General features: G+C 47.8%; 1 protein-coding gene across 12 annotated transcripts in view; it reads left to right on the forward strand.

Moving 5' to 3' along the window:
• The window catches only part of rims2a (regulating synaptic membrane exocytosis 2a), a 227,380-nt gene that overhangs the window by 53,948 nt on the left and 156,804 nt on the right, over positions 1–16,628 (forward strand). For 11 of the 12 annotated variants that reach the window (XM_038976295.1, XM_038976293.1, XM_038976291.1 and 8 more), the window contains one exon: positions 12,804–13,074. In XM_038976295.1, coding sequence (XP_038832223.1) covers positions 12,804–13,074 — 271 coding nt within the window. Of the gene's footprint in view, positions 1–12,803; positions 13,097–16,628 lie in introns of all 12 variants that reach the window. The other variant, XM_038976296.1, reaches the window with a different exon arrangement.

Below are 16,628 nucleotides of genomic sequence, written 5' to 3' on the forward strand. Positions count from 1 at the left end.
CCATTGATAGGGGCAACAGGATGTAATTGATAGGGGCAGCAGGATGTAATTGATAGGGGCAACAGGATGGCATTGATAGGGGCAGCAGGATGTAATTGATAGGGGCAGCAGGATGCCATTGATAGGGGCAGCAGGATGTAATTGATAGGGGCAGCAGGATGACATTGATAGGGGCAGCAGGATGTAATTGATAGGGGCAGCAGGATGACATTGATAGGGGCAGCAGGATGTCATTGATAGGGGCAGCAGGATGTAATTGATAGGGGCAGCAGGATGTCATTGATAGGGGCAGCAGGATGTAATTGATAGGGGCAACAGGATGTAATTGATAGGGGCAGCAGGATGTAATTGATAGGGGCAGCAGGATGTAATTGATAGGGGCAGCAGGATGTAATTGATAGGGGCAGCAGGATGTAATTGATAGGGGCAGCAAGATGTAATTGATAGGGGCAGCAGGATGTCATTGATAGGGGCAACAGGATGACATTGATAGGGGCAGCAGGATGTAATTGATAGGGGCAGCAGGATGTCATTGATAGGGGCAACAGGATGTAATTGATAGGGGCAGCAGGATGACATTGATAGGGGCAGCAGGATGACATTGATAGGGGCAACAGGATGTAATTGATAGGGGCAGCAGGATGTAATTGATAGGGGCAGCAGGATGACATTGATAGGGGCAGCAGGACGACATTGATAGGGGCAGCAGGATGTAATTGATAGGGGCAGCAGGATGCCATTGATAGGGGCAGCAGGATGTAATTGATAGGGGCAGCAGGATGACATTGATAGGGGCAGCAGGATGTAATTGATAGGGGCAGCAGGATGTCATTGATAGGGGCAACAGGATGTAATTGATAGGGGCAGCAGGATGTAATTGATAGGGGCAGCAGGATGTAATTGATAGGGGCAGCAGGATGTAATTGATAGGGGCAACAGGATGGCATTGATAGGGGCAGCAGGATGTAATTGATAGGGGCAGCAGGATGCCATTGATAGGGGCAGCAGGATGTAATTGATAGGGGCAGCAGGATGACATTGATAGGGGCAGCAGGATGTAATTGATAGGGGCAGCAGGATGACATTGATAGGGGCAGCAGGATGTAATTGATAGGGGCAGCAGGATGTCATTGATAGGGGCAGCAGGATGTCATTGATAGGGGCAACAGGATGTAATTGATAGGGGCAACAGGATGTAATTGATAGGGGCAACAGGATGTAATTGATAGGGGCAGCAGGATGTAATTGATAGGGGCAGCAGGATGTAATTGATAGGGGCAGCAGGATGTCATTGATAGGGGCAACAGGATGACATTGATAGGGGCAGCAGGATGACATTGATAGGGGCAGCAGGATGTAATTGATAGGGGCAGCAGGATGTCATTGATGGGGAAACAGGATTACATTGATAGGGGCAGCAGGATGTAATTGATAGGGGCAGCAGGATGACATTGATAGGGGCAACAGGATGTAATTGATAGGGGCAGCAGGATGTAATTGATAGGGGCAGCAGGATGACATTGATAGGGGCAGCAGGACGACATTGATAGGGGCAGCAGGATGTAATTGATAGGGGCAGCAGGATCTAATTGATAGGGGCAACAGGATGTCATTGATAGGGGCAGCAGGATGTCATTGATAGGGGCAGCAGGATGCCATTGATAGGGGCAGCAGGATGACATTGATAGGGGCAGCAGGATGACATTGATAGGGGCAGCAGGATGTCATTGATAGGGGCAGCAGGATGACATTGATAGGGGCAGCAGGATGTAATTGATAGGGGCAGCAGGATGTAATTGATAGGGGCAGCAGGATGACATTGATAGGGGCAGCAGGATGACATTGATAGGGGCAACAGGATGTAATTGATAGGGGCAGCAGGATGACATTGATAGGGGCAGCAGGATGTCATTGATAGGGGCAGCAGGATGTAATTGATAGGGGCAGCAGGATGACATTGATAGGGGCAACAGGATGTAATTGATAGGGGCAGCAGGATGTAATTGATAGGGGCAGCAGGATGTAATTGATAGGGGCAGCAGGATGTAATTGATAGGGGCAGCAGGATGCCATTGATAGGGGCAGCAGGATGTAATTGATAGGGGCAGCAGGATGTAATTGATAGGGGCAGCAGGATGTAATTGATAGGGGCAGCAGGATGTAATTGATATGGGCAGCAGGATGACATTGATAGGGGCAGCAGGATGACATTGATAGGGGCAGCAGGATGTAATTGATAGGGGCAACAGGATGTAATTGATAGGGGCAGCAGGATGACATTGATAGGGGCAGCAGGATGACATTGATAGGGGCAGCAGGATGACATTGATAGGGGCAGCAGGATGTCATTGATAGGGGCAGCAGGATGACATTGATAGGGGCAGCAGGATGTAATTGATAGGGGCAGCAGGATGACATTGATAGGGGCAACAGGATGTAATTGATAGGGGCAGCAGGATGACATTGATAGGGGCAGCAGGATGACATTGATAGGGGCAGCAGGATGACATTGATAGGGGCAGCAGGATGACATTGATAGGGGCAGCAGGATGACATTGATAGGGGCAGCAGGATGTCATTGATAGGGGCAGCAGGATGTCATTGATAGGGGCAGCAGGATGTCATTGATAGGGGCAGCAGGATGTCATTGATAGGGGCAGCAGGATGTCATTGATAGGGGCAGCAGGATGTAATTGATAGGGGCAACAGGATGTAATTGATAGGGGCAGCAGGATGACATTGATAGGGGCAGCAGGATGACATTGATAGGGGCAGCAGGATGACATTGATAGGGGCAGCAGGATGTAATTGATAGGGGTAGCAGGATGTCATTGATAGGGGCAGCAGGATGTAATTGATAGGGGCAGCAGGATGACATTGATAGGGGCAACAGGATGTAATTGATAGGGGCAACAGGATGACATTGATAGGGGCAGCAGGATGACATTGATAGGGGCAGCAGGATGACATTGATAGGGGCAGCAGGATGACATTGATAGGGGCAGCAGGATGACATTGATAGGGGCAACAGGATGACATTGATAGGGGCAACAGGATGACATTGATAGGGGCAGCAGGATGTAATTGATAGGGGCAGCAGGATGTAATTGATAGGGGCAGCAGGATGTAATTGATAGGGGCAACAGGATGACATTGATAGGGGCAACAGGATGACATTGATAGGGGCAGCAGGATGACATTGATAGGGGCAGCAGGATGACATTGATAGGGGCAGCAGGATGACATTGATAGGGGCAACATGATGACATTGATAGGGGCAACAGGATGACATTGATAGGGGCAACAGGATGACATTGATAGGGGCAGCAGGATGTAATTGATAGGGGCAGCAGGATGTAATTGATAGGGGCAACAGGATGTAATTGATAGGGGCAGCAGGATGTCATTGATAGGGGCAGCAGGATGTCATTGATAGGGGCAGCAGGATGCCATTGATAGGGGCAGCAGGATGACATTGATAGGGGCAGCAGGATGACATTGATAGGGGCAGCAGGATGTCATTGATAGGGGCAGCAGGATGACATTGATAGGGGCAGCAGGATGTAATTGATAGGGGCAGCAGGATGTAATTGATAGGGGCAGCAGGATGACATTGATAGGGGCAGCAGGATGACATTGATAGGGGCAACAGGATGTAATTGATAGGGGCAGCAGGATGACATTGATAGGGGCAGCAGGATGTCATTGATAGGGGCAGCAGGATGTAATTGATAGGGGCAGCAGGATGACATTGATAGGGGCAACAGGATGTAATTGATAGGGGCAGCAGGATGTAATTGATAGGGGCAGCAGGATGTAATTGATAGGGGCAGCAGGATGTAATTGATAGGGGCAGCAGGATGCCATTGATAGGGGCAGCAGGATGTAATTGATAGGGGCAGCAGGATGTAATTGATAGGGGCAGCAGGATGTAATTGATAGGGGCAGCAGGATGTAATTGATATGGGCAGCAGGATGACATTGATAGGGGCAGCAGGATGACATTGATAGGGGCAGCAGGATGTAATTGATAGGGGCAACAGGATGTAATTGATAGGGGCAGCAGGATGACATTGATAGGGGCAGCAGGATGACATTGATAGGGGCAGCAGGATGACATTGATAGGGGCAGCAGGATGTCATTGATAGGGGCAGCAGGATGACATTGATAGGGGCAGCAGGATGTAATTGATAGGGGCAGCAGGATGACATTGATAGGGGCAACAGGATGTAATTGATAGGGGCAGCAGGATGACATTGATAGGGGCAGCAGGATGTAATTGATAGGGGCAGCAGGATGACATTGATAGGGGCAACAGGATGACATTGATAGGGGCAGCAGGATGTCATTGATAGGGGCAGCAGGATGTCATTGATAGGGGCAGCAGGATGTCATTGATAGGGGAGGCAGGATGTCATTGATAGGGGCAGCAGGATGTCATTGATAGGGGCAGCAGGATGTAATTGATAGGGGCAGCAGGATGTAATTGATAGGGGCAACAGGATGTAATTGATAGGGGCAGCAGGATGACATTGATAGGGGCAGCAGGATGACATTGATAGGGGCAGCAGGATGACATTGATAGGGGCAGCAGGATGTAATTGATAGGGGCAGCAGGATGTCATTGATAGGGGCAGCAGGATGTAATTGATAGGGGCAGCAGGATGACATTGATAGGGGCAACAGGATGTAATTGATAGGGGCAACAGGATGACATTGATAGGGGCAGCAGGATGACATTGATAGGGGCAGCAGGATGACATTGATAGGGGCAGCAGGATGACATTGATAGGGGCAGCAGGATGACATTGATAGGGGCAACAGGATGACATTGATAGGGGCAACAGGATGACATTGATAGGGGCAGCAGGATGTAATTGATAGGGGCAGCAGGATGTAATTGATAGGGGCAGCAGGATGTAATTGATAGGGGCAACAGGATGACATTGATAGGGGCAACAGGATGACATTGATAGGGGCAGCAGGATGACATTGATAGGGGCAGCAGGATGACATTGATAGGGGCAGCAGGATGACATTGATAGGGGCAGCAGGATGACATTGATAGGGGCAACAGGATGACATTGATAGGGGCAACAGGATGACATTGATAGGGGCAACAGGATGACATTGATAGGGGCAACAGGATGTAATTGATAGGGGCAACAGGATGACATTGATAGGGGCAGCAGGATGACATTGATAGGGGCAGCAGGATGACATTGATAGGGGCAGCAGGATGACATTGATAGGGGCAGCAGGATGTAATTGATAGGGGCAGCAGGATGTAATTGATAGGGGCAGCAGGATGTAATTGATAGGGGCAACAGGATGTAATTGATAGGGGCAACAGGATGTAATTGATAGGGGCAGCAGGATGTAATTGATAGGGGCAGCAGGATGTAATTGATAGGGGCAACAGGATGTAATTGATAGGGGCAGCAGGATGTAATTGATAGGGGCAACAGGATGACATTGATAGGGGCAGCAGGATGTAATTGATAGGGGCAGCAGGATGACATTGATAGGGGAAGCAGGATGTAATTGATAGGGGCAGCAGGATGTCATTGATAGGGGCAACAGGATGTAATTGATAGGGGCAGCAGGATGTAATTGATAGGGGCAGCAGGATGTAATTGATAGGGGCAACAGGATGACATTGATAGGGGCAGCAGGATGTAATTGATAGGGGCAGCAGGATGCCATTGATAGGGGCAGCAGGATGTAATTGATAGGGGCAGCAGGATGTAATTGATAGGGGCAGCAGGATGTAATTGATAGGGGCAACAGGATGGCATTGATAGGGGCAGCAGGATGTAATTGATAGGGGCAGCAGGATGCCATTGATAGGGGCAGCAGGATGCCATTGATAGGGGCAGCAGGATGACATTGATAGGGGCAGCAGGATGTAATTGATAGGGGCAGCAGGATGACATTGATAGGGGCAGCAGGATGTAATTGATAGGGGCAGCAGGATGTAATTGATAGGGGCAGCAGGATGTCATTGATAGGGGCAGCAGGATGTAATTGATAGGGGCAACAGGATGTAATTGATAGGGGCAGCAGGATGTAATTGATAGGGGCAGCAGGATGTAATTGATAGGGGCAGCAGGATGTAATTGATAGGGGCAGCAGGATGTAATTGATAGGGGCAGCAGGATGTAATTGATAGGGGCAGCAGGATGTCATTGATAGGGGCAACAGGATGACATTGATAGGGGCAGCAGGATGTAATTGATAGGGGCAGCAGGATGTCATTGATAGGGGCAACAGGATGACATTGATAGGGGCAGCAGGATGTAATTGATAGGGGCAGCAGGATGACATTGATAGGGGCAACAGGATGTAATTGATAGGGGCAGCAGGATGTAATTGATAGGGGCAGCAGGATGACATTGATAGGGGCAGCAGGACGACATTGATAGGGGCAGCAGGATGTAATTGATAGGGGCAGCAGGATGCCATTGATAGGGGCAGCAGGATGTAATTGATAGGGGCAGCAGGATGACATTGATAGGGGCAGCAGGATGTAATTGATAGGGGCAGCAGGATGTCATTGATAGGGGCAACAGGATGTAATTGATAGGGGCAGCAGGATGTAATTGATAGGGGCAGCAGGATGTAATTGATAGGGGCAGCAGGATGTAATTGATAGGGGCAACAGGATGGCATTGATAGGGGCAGCAGGATGTAATTGATAGGGGCAGCAGGATGCCATTGATAGGGGCAGCAGGATGTAATTGATAGGGGCAGCAGGATGACATTGATAGGGGCAGCAGGATGTAATTGATAGGGGCAGCAGGATGACATTGATAGGGGCAGCAGGATGTAATTGATAGGGGCAACAGGATGACATTGATAGGGGCAACAGGATGACATTGATAGGGGCAGCAGGATGTAATTGATAGGGGCAGCAGGATGTAATTGATAGGGGCAGCAGGATGTAATTGATAGGGGCAGCAGGATGTAATTGATAGGGGCAACAGGATGACATTGATAGGGGCAACAGGATGACATTGATAGGGGCAGCAGGATGACATTGATAGGGGCAGCAGGATGACATTGATAGGGGCAACAGGATGACATTGATAGGGGCAACAGGATGACATTGATAGGGGCAACAGGATGTAATTGATAGGGGCAACAGGATGACATTGATAGGGGCAGCAGGATGACATTGATAGGGGCAGCAGGATGTAATTGATAGGGGCAGCAGGATGTAATTGATAGGGGCAGCAGGATGTAATTGATAGGGGCAGCAGGATGTAATTGATAGGGGCAGCAGGATGTAATTGATAGGGGCAACAGGATGTAATTGATAGGGGCAACAGGATGTAATTGATAGGGGCAGCAGGATGTAATTGATAGGGGCAGCAGGATGTAATTGATAGGGGCAACAGGATGTAATTGATAGGGGCAGCAGGATGACATTGATAGGGGCAACAGGATGTAATTGATAGGGGCAGCAGGATGACATTGATAGGGGCAGCAGGATGTAATTGATAGGGGCAGCAGGATGACATTGATAGGGGCAGCAGGATGTAATTGATAGGGGCAGCAGGATGTCATTGATAGGGGCAACAGGATGTAATTGATAGGGGCAGCAGGATGTAATTGATAGGGGCAGCAGGATGTAATTGATAGGGGCAACAGGATGACATTGATAGGGGCAGCAGGATGTAATTGATAGGGGCAGCAGGATGCCATTGATAGGGGCAGCAGGATGTAATTGATAGGGGCAGCAGGATGTAATTGATAGGGGCAACAGGATGTAATTGATAGGGGCAACAGGATGGCATTGATAGGGGCAGCAGGATGTAATTGATAGGGGCAGCAGGATGTAATTGATAGGGGCAGCAGGATGCCATTGATAGGGGCAGCAGGATGTAATTGATAGGGGCAGCAGGATGACATTGATAGGGGCAGCAGGATGTAATTGATAGGGGCAGCAGGATGACATTGATAGGGGCAGCAGGATGTAATTGATAGGGGCAGCAGGATGTAATTGATAGGGGCAGCAGGATGTCATTGATAGGGGCAGCAGGATGTCATTGATAGGGGCAGCAGGATGTAATTGATAGGGGCAGCAGGATGTAATTGATAGGGGCAGCAGGATGTAATTGATAGGGGCAGCAGGATGTAATTGATAGGGGCAGCAGGATGTAATTGATAGGGGCAGCAGGATGTCATTGATAGGGGCAACAGGATGACATTGATAGGGGCAGCAGGATGTAATTGATAGGGGCAGCAGGATGTCATTGATAGGGGCAACAGGATGACATTGATAGGGGCAGCAGGATGTAATTGATAGGGGCAACAGGATGACATTGATAGGGGCAACAGGATGTAATTGATAGGGGCAGCAGGATGTAATTGATAGGGGCAGCAGGATGTAATTGATAGGGGCAGCAGGATGTAATTGATAGGGGCAACAGGATGTAATTGATAGGGGCAACAGGATGACATTGATAGGGGCAGCAGGATGACATTGATAGGGGCAGCAGGATGACATTGATAGGGGCAGCAGGATGTAATTGATAGGGGCAGCAGGATGTAATTGATAGGGGCAGCAGGATGACATTGATAGGGGCAGCAGGATGTAATTGATAGGGGCAGCAGGATGACATTGATAGGGGCAGCAGGATGTAATTGATAGGGGCAGCAGGATGTAATTGATAGGGGCAGCAGGATGACATTGATAGGGGCAGCAGGATGTAATTGATAGGGGCAGCAGGATGACATTGATAGGGGCAGCAGGATGACATTGATAGGGGCAGCAGGATGACATTGATAGGGGCAGCAGGATGACATTGATAGGGGCAGCAGGATGACATTGATAGGGGCAGCAGGATGACATTGATAGGGGCAGCAGGATGACATTGATAGGGGCAGCAGGATGACATTGATAGGGGCAGCAGGATGACATTGATAGGGGCAGCAGGATGACATTGATAGGGGCAGCAGGATGTAATTGATAGGGGCAGCAGGATGACATTGATAGGGGCAGCAGGATGTAATTGATAGGGGCAGCAGGATGTCATTGATAGGGGCAGCAGGATGTAATTGATAGGGGCAGCAGGATGTAATTGATAGGGGCAGCAGGATGTAATTGATAGGGGCAGCAGGATGTCATTGATAGGGGCAGCAGGATGACATTGATAGGGGCAGCAGGATGACATTGATAGGGGCAGCAGGATGACATTGATAGGGGCAGCAGGATGACATTGATAGGGGCAGCAGGATGACATTGATAGGGGCAGCAGGATGACATTGATAGGGGCAGCAGGATGACATTGATAGGGGCAGCAGGTTGTTAAGAGTGTTGGATCAGTAACCGAAAGGTTGCTGATTTGAATCGCCAAACTGGTAAGATGGAAAACTCAGCAGTTCTCCTCTTGAGCAAAACTGAAGAGCACAACTGCTCCCCAGACGTCAATTAAGGCAGCCCCCTGCACCCCCCTGTTTCAGAGGGGTTGGGTTAAATCCGGAAGACACATTTAGGTGGAAGGCATGCAGTTGTGCAACTGACTAGGTTGCACCCTGATTAAAGATTTTTACACTATTTTAGCTGAACAGCGTACCACTTACCTTAAAACCCCATACCATATCATTACTTCCCTGGACAAACCGCGAACTAGACAAAACCTCCAGAGGACCATGACACAACGTCCCAAGAACATTCAGGGGACATTCAGGGGACCATGACACAATGTCCCAAGAATGTCGTAAAAATTAGAACTATAAAAAGTCTCCCAGAGAACATTCCCTAGGGACCATCACGCAACATCCTAAGGACTAGTAAAATGAAAGTTCTGAGAACATCCTAAAAAGGTCCTGAAATGGTCATCAGTGATGTCCTGGGAATGTACAGGGAACTAGACATCGGTCCCTCAGAGAACATTCCCTTGGGACTATCATGCAATGTTCTTAGAACGTTCTCAGAACGTCAGTGGGATAACTTCGCGCCAAAACCCTTAAGGGACCTAATGGGAACATCGCCAAATGTCCTCAGGACGTCCCTTGTTTGCTGGGACATTTAGTGGACTACATATGCCATTTCTATTCCTCCGCTAGGTTTGGAGCACTAGGTTTTTTAATCTTCTATATTTGGGTGCAGGTTCAATGACTATGAAATGTGCAAACACAGGGAGAAATGGCCCAGCCTGGGGGGGGGCTGTCCCTTCCTCTCCCCTTCCTCCCCCACACCCGTCGCCCTGACTGCACTCAGCCGTGAAGAGTTAAGCGGTGGGGAAGGAGGGAGGAGGGACTGCAGTCTGGCTGCAGTGAACACACCTCTGGCAATCAGCACAGCTGCTTGACCTGTGTGTGTGTGTATTTGTATGTGTGTGTGTGTGTGTGTGTTTGGTTTAGGGACTATTACAGATGCTAACAGTAGTCTGTCAGAGTCGGCCAAACTCACGCTCTCTGCTGCATCACTGGACGGACTGTTAGAGCGCACATGCTGTGTGAGTGTGTGTGTGCTGACACCACTTCTATGTGACTAAGGAGTATGGCTTTGACCTTAAACCTTAAATAATCTCTACTGTGATCAACCACTGCTTATATTTTTCACCATGTTCACTTTTTAGTGCATTAGTCATCCAGGTTATGTTTGGGTGCAGACCAGATGCTACACCATATAGTCCTGTATAGGAACGCTGTGTGAGGCGGAGCTAGGCTTAGCATGCCCTGCTCAGTATTCATTTGGCCTGTGTGTGTATGTCTTCCTGGTCTGTTTTGGAATACTGATGTACTATTAGGTATGTGCTGATGAGATAGAAGAGCCCACTGCATGTCCAGTCTGAAGCTCAGAATGTGGTTCATTATTATTGGCAGATTGGAGAACTGACTCTTGTGAGCAGTAAATAAGTAGGTCACGTCGTGCCATGCTGGCTGATGTACAAGGCTCTCTCTATCTGGGAAAGAACTGGGCTATGTTATGCACAGAGGGAGATTGGAGTAATGAACAGGAAGTGGGACCTGGTGTGGAGGTAGCGGGTGCGTGTGTGTGTGCGCGTGCTCATGCTTGTGACTTGTATGGAGGTTGTGTTTGTGTGTGCGCGTGCTTGAGAAGTATGGAAGTAGAGTGTAGCCCCCGCCCCGGTGGTTCAGACATCTGATTGTCTGGGATGATAAGGAGACAACCTCTCATTGGTCATGCCATGGCCTTCCGAATATGACCCCTAGCCAGTTAGCCAGCCAGTTAGCCAGCCAGTTAGCCAGCCAGTTACCCAGCCAGCCACTAAGTCAGTGGAGGGTTGTGTAGTGTGCTGTGTAAGCCCAGCCCAGCCAATAGTAATCACAGTAATGCACTCCAGTACTGAGTCAGCTCAATGCTCTGACTACAGGACCAAGGCCAGAGTCAGGCTATAACTAGCGGCTGGAGGACACTGCTGCTGGGTCGAGTGCAGCTGCCTGCCTGTCTACTGTACGTCACTGCTGTCAGTCAGTCTGTCAGTCACTGGCCATCAGCCTACGGGCTGAGTTCCTCATGAACCTTGATGCCCTGCACCATGCTCCCTTAGAGAGAGAGAGAGAGAGAGAGAGAGAGAGAGAGAGAGAGAGAGAGAGAGAGAGAGAGAGAGAGAGAGAGAGAGAGAGAGAGAGAGAGAGAGAGAGAGAGAGGCGCCAGGCAGCTGAGGTGGCTGCCCATTTCTTCCTTTCCACTAGGCATCGCTCCTCCTCCAGACTAGGGAGGGTGGTTGTTAGGGCAGAGTGAGGCTGGATGAGCTGCGTCTGAGGCGGAGTGATCAGGGTGCATCCCAAATGGCACCCTATGCTAAATATAGTGCACTACTTTTTGATCAGGGCCCATAGTGCACTATGTAGGGAATAGGGTGCTATTTGTGAAGCAGCCCAGGGCTTTGAGGGCGGCTGTGCTGCGTCTGAGGTGGTGATCAGAGCTTTTGTCGGCTCCTGGATTTATGAGGCTAATGTGGAGGGAGGGGGCTGCAGACCACAGTTAGTGCTACTTCCTCTGTAGAGCTGCTGAACACAGTCTCTCTCCATCCCTCTGCTATACACACACACAGCTGTATTAAACAGTAGGGCTGCAGCTAGCTTCCTATTTAGCTTCAGTTACTTACAGTATTGTGGACCACAAAGTGGTGCAAACTCATTGATGACTCTGTAACCACCCACTACCAACCCATTGACTTGAATGGGGATACCTATTCTAGTGATTTTATTTCTATGGCTGGTACCCCATATAAGCAAGTGGTATAAGTATGTACACTCTTAGAAAAAAAGTGCTATCTAGAGCCTTACAGGGTTATTTGGCTGTCCCCATAGGAGAACCGTTTGAGAACTGTTTTCCACAGAGGGTCCAACCAGAAACCAAAAATGGTTCGACCTGGAAGCAAAAAGGGTTCTCCTATGGGGACGGCCAAAGAACACTTTTGGAATCCTTTTTTTCTGAGAATGTAGGGGGATGTAGATCATATGAACTTCAGATTCCTCATCATACTCACAGACTGTCCAGTGAACTCAACATTATGTCCTCAATTAGATACGGTCCTACATACAATCCTAATATTCTCTCCCTCCTAAACACTTGCCCTAAGGCTACTGTATGTGTATGCAATATTATCAAATCATTCATATCCTCATCTGTATATTTACAGTGTTTCCTACAACATCTAGCAGGTCCAAGTATCCTTATTTAATGATACTTGGCACGTCTCCTCTAGGGGTTGATCCATTCCATGACTCCTTTCATTGTAGTTCATTGCTGTAAGCCCACCACCACCCCCACCATCCCCACCACTGCAGATATCTAACCCCCTCTCTCCTCTGTGTACAGGTTATGTGGGTATGCAACTTGTGCCGAAAACAACAAGAAATCCTAACCAAGTCGGGGGCGTGGTTCTACAGCGGCGCCGCAGGGCCACGGGGCGTGTCTGAGGGCCCCAGGGGTCGACGTCACGAGGAGGCCCCCCAGGAGAAGAAGGCCAAACTGCAGCAGGATCTCCTCTACCAGGGGCCCGCAGGGGACGTATCAGCAGACAGAAGCAGACCTCCCGGACTCCCCAGACAAGGCTCCCTCAACAACGGCTCAGGGCTGAGGCACTCAGGTCCAGGACAGGACATACACAGGTGAGTCCAGTGTGTGTGTGTAAGGTTGTGTGTGTGTTAAACACATTTGAACAATTCCCTCTGGGATTTGAGCTGGATTTAACATTTTGATCGTTATTGTGGAGGAAAACTGTCTGTTAAAAGTGAAACCTGTTAGGGGAGAGTGGGGTAAGTTGAGCCAAAGGGTTAGTTGAGCCACCCCTTGTTTCTAGGAAACCATACACAAAATGAATAATGTGACCAAATATTTAGTATGAGGTCATCATTTCATGGAGTCTGTGAAGGAAGAAACCACATGGAAAATTGATAAGGAAGTTAGGTAAAAAATGAATTAATTTATTAATCTAATTCAATTATTGTGTTATAGGTATCATGATGCTTGTATCTAAACCAAAGAAGATAGTTTTATACATCAGTTAAGGTCTCTAAAAGCTTCAAAATCCGCTCCTTAACCTAGCATGAAAGTGCAGCCTTCTAACTGTGCGGGCTAATATTGTCAAAATGTTTGCCTTCTTGGGGTAAGTTAAACCAATGGCCACCATACACCATACAAATGATGATTACATTTAGTCAGTTTAATGCATAATATACATAGTATTTTTGCAATGTGTCATGCCTACAGTATGATCTCAGGAGTGCATTTGTATTGTTACAGAGCAGACATCATCATGCCCGTGTACACAAATGTAAAACAAGCAGGGGTCTAGCCCCCCTTGAGGTTCCTGAGAGAGCAGACAAGGAAGTGAGAGAAAGGAAGAAGTCCATTTGAGCAGCAGCAAGGGATGAACAAATAGACTGAATGACACATGGACAAAAAAAACATGAAAATGTACCTGTGTTTAACAGAGGCAATGATAGAGTAGCAGAGGCACACAAGGTCTTATTTGATGACATGGAGTCTGAGCTTGCTAAATATATTAAACATCTTGAGGAACAGTTTCATGGGCTTAGTATCCTTGAATACATAGAACTTGCCTATGAATTGGCACATCAAAACAACATCCCTGTCCTAGACCAACTGGTCAACAAATGGAAGGGTAAGTTATATTGAACAGAGGCATCTATATCTGAATGTAGGCATCTATTTAAGATATAAAGTATATTCGGAAAAGTATTCAGACCCCTTGACTTCTTTCAGAGGTTGTTCCTTTACAGCCTTATTCTAAAATGGATTACATAAAAGAAAATCATCATCAACCTACACTCAAACTGACCAATCGGGGGAGAAGGGCCTTGGTCAGGGAGGTGACCAACAACCCAATGGTCACTCTGATAGAACTCTAGAGTTCCTCTGTGGAGATTGGAGAACCTTCCAGAAGGACAACCATCTCTGCAGCACTCCACCAATCAAGTCTTTATGGTAGAGTGGCCAGACGAAAGCCACTCCTCAGTAAAAGGCACATGACACCCCGCTTGGAGTTTGCCAAAAGGCACCTAAAAGACTCTCAAACAATGAGAAACAAGATTCTCTGGCCTGAATGCCAAGTGTCACGTCTGGAGGAAAGCTGGCACCATCCCTACGGTGAAGCATGGTGGTGGCAGCATCATGGTGTGGGGATGTTTTTCAGCGGCAGGGACTGGGAGACTAGTCAGGATAAAGGGAAAGATGAATGGAGCAAAGTACAGAGAGATCCTTGATAAAAACCTGCTCCAGAGCGCTCAGGACCTCAAACTGGGTTGAAGGTTCACCTTCCAACAAGACAACGACCTTAAACACACAGCCTAGACAACGCAGGAGTGGCTTTGGGACAAGTCTCTGAATGTCCTTGAGTGGCCCAGCCAGAGCCCAGACTTGAATCCGACTGAACATCTCTGTAGAGACCTGAAAATAGATGTGCAGTGATGCTCCCCAACCTGACAGAGCTTGAGAGGATCTGCAGAACGCCCCAAATACAGGAACGCCCCAAATACAGGTGTGCCAAGTTTGTAGCGTCACACCCAAGAAGACTCGAGGCTGTAATCGCTGCCAAAGATGCTTCAACAAAGTACTGAGTAAATGGTCTGAATACTTATGTAAATGGTATATTTCCGTTTTTATATTTTGGATGTATTTGACAACATTTCTAAAAACATGTTTTTGTTTGTCATTATGGGGTATTGTGTGTAGATTGATGAAACAATCAAACAATTTAATCAATTTTAGAATAAGGTTGTAACGTATCAAAATGTGGAAAAAGTCCAGGGGTCTGAATACTTTTCGAATGCACTGTACAATATACCATACCCCCATTCCATGAATTCAACTTTGTCCTACCAGCACCATCACCCACTGTCACAGAACACTATCACCCACTTATCCCAAGGTGGCTCCATTTACCCTGTCGCTATGCTCAATTGACCCCCTACCCAGGGTAAGTTGTGCCAAGAGACCACTTTTTTGGACAAGCTGTGTTTTCAAAACTGTTACGTTTACATGAGTTCTAATTATTTCCAGGGATACACAACATCCTGAAATATATGGCGATATCTTTGTTAGAAAGAGTACTATATTTCCCTTGACATAGTGGTGCTAAATAAATAAAAATGGCTCAACTTACCCCACTCTTGCCTATAGCAAGCTGTGTCATGTGGTTGGTTAGGTTGAAATGACTCTGGAGCTGTTATGGAGGGAGTGAGGGTCGGGGACTGGGAAAAGTGTAGGGTAAAATAAAAATCAGAAAAGCTATGACTCCTGGCAAATGACTTATTTTTTGAGAACGGTAGACAGTTTGATCATACAGATGTGTACGCATGAGGCCCATGATGCAGGAAAGACACATGGACACCGCTACCTAAAATAAGTTCAGGATTGACAAACACACACACACACAGACAAGCACACACCCACACACACACACACACACACAGACAAGCACACACCCACACACTGACTCCCACACTGAATGACTAGTGTCTTTCATCTTTCCCCTTAAGTCAAACTCAGCTAGAGGGATTCCCTAGCTGGTGAACTGACTGATGGTGACTATAATACTGCATTCACTGTGTCTTCCTTTAAAGCAGCAGAAACTAGACATGCTGAAGAAGCTCTTGGCTGCAACTCATCACAATAACTAGATACACCTTTTGTCCTACTGTTCTCTAGGTATGTTTTAGCCAGGTTCAGATAGTACAGGAAGATGTTGGGAAAGATGCACAGTCAATGCAGAGCTATAGGTGGTCTGCCGGGCTGTATTATGTCACTGTTGTCACATTGGAAAGTTGGAGACTGTACTGTGTTTCTTCCAAAAATGTCTGCACAAGAGATCTCTCTTGCGCAAAATAGATCTATGATCTCAATTGGGATCTACCTGTTTAAATAAAGAATAAGAAAATAGACAGACTGTTTGATTACACTTCTATGCTGTGCTTGTGAATCCTTTTTCTCTGTGCCTTGGCTTGCTTGCGTCAATACAGCTGATTTATTGTAATTCCATTTATCACCACACGGTGTCTCCTTCCTCTCTCCATAGTCCACTGACACAGAGAGAGAGGGAGAGAGACACCCTGCACACATTTTTCTAGTGCATCTCATACAGCAGAAATATGTTCCTCTAGTCCCCTCATTGTGTCATTC

This window comes from Salvelinus namaycush, chromosome 37, assembly GCF_016432855.1.
Source record: "Salvelinus namaycush isolate Seneca chromosome 37, SaNama_1.0, whole genome shotgun sequence".
NCBI classification, from domain to species: Eukaryota; Metazoa; Chordata; class Actinopteri; order Salmoniformes; family Salmonidae; genus Salvelinus; species Salvelinus namaycush.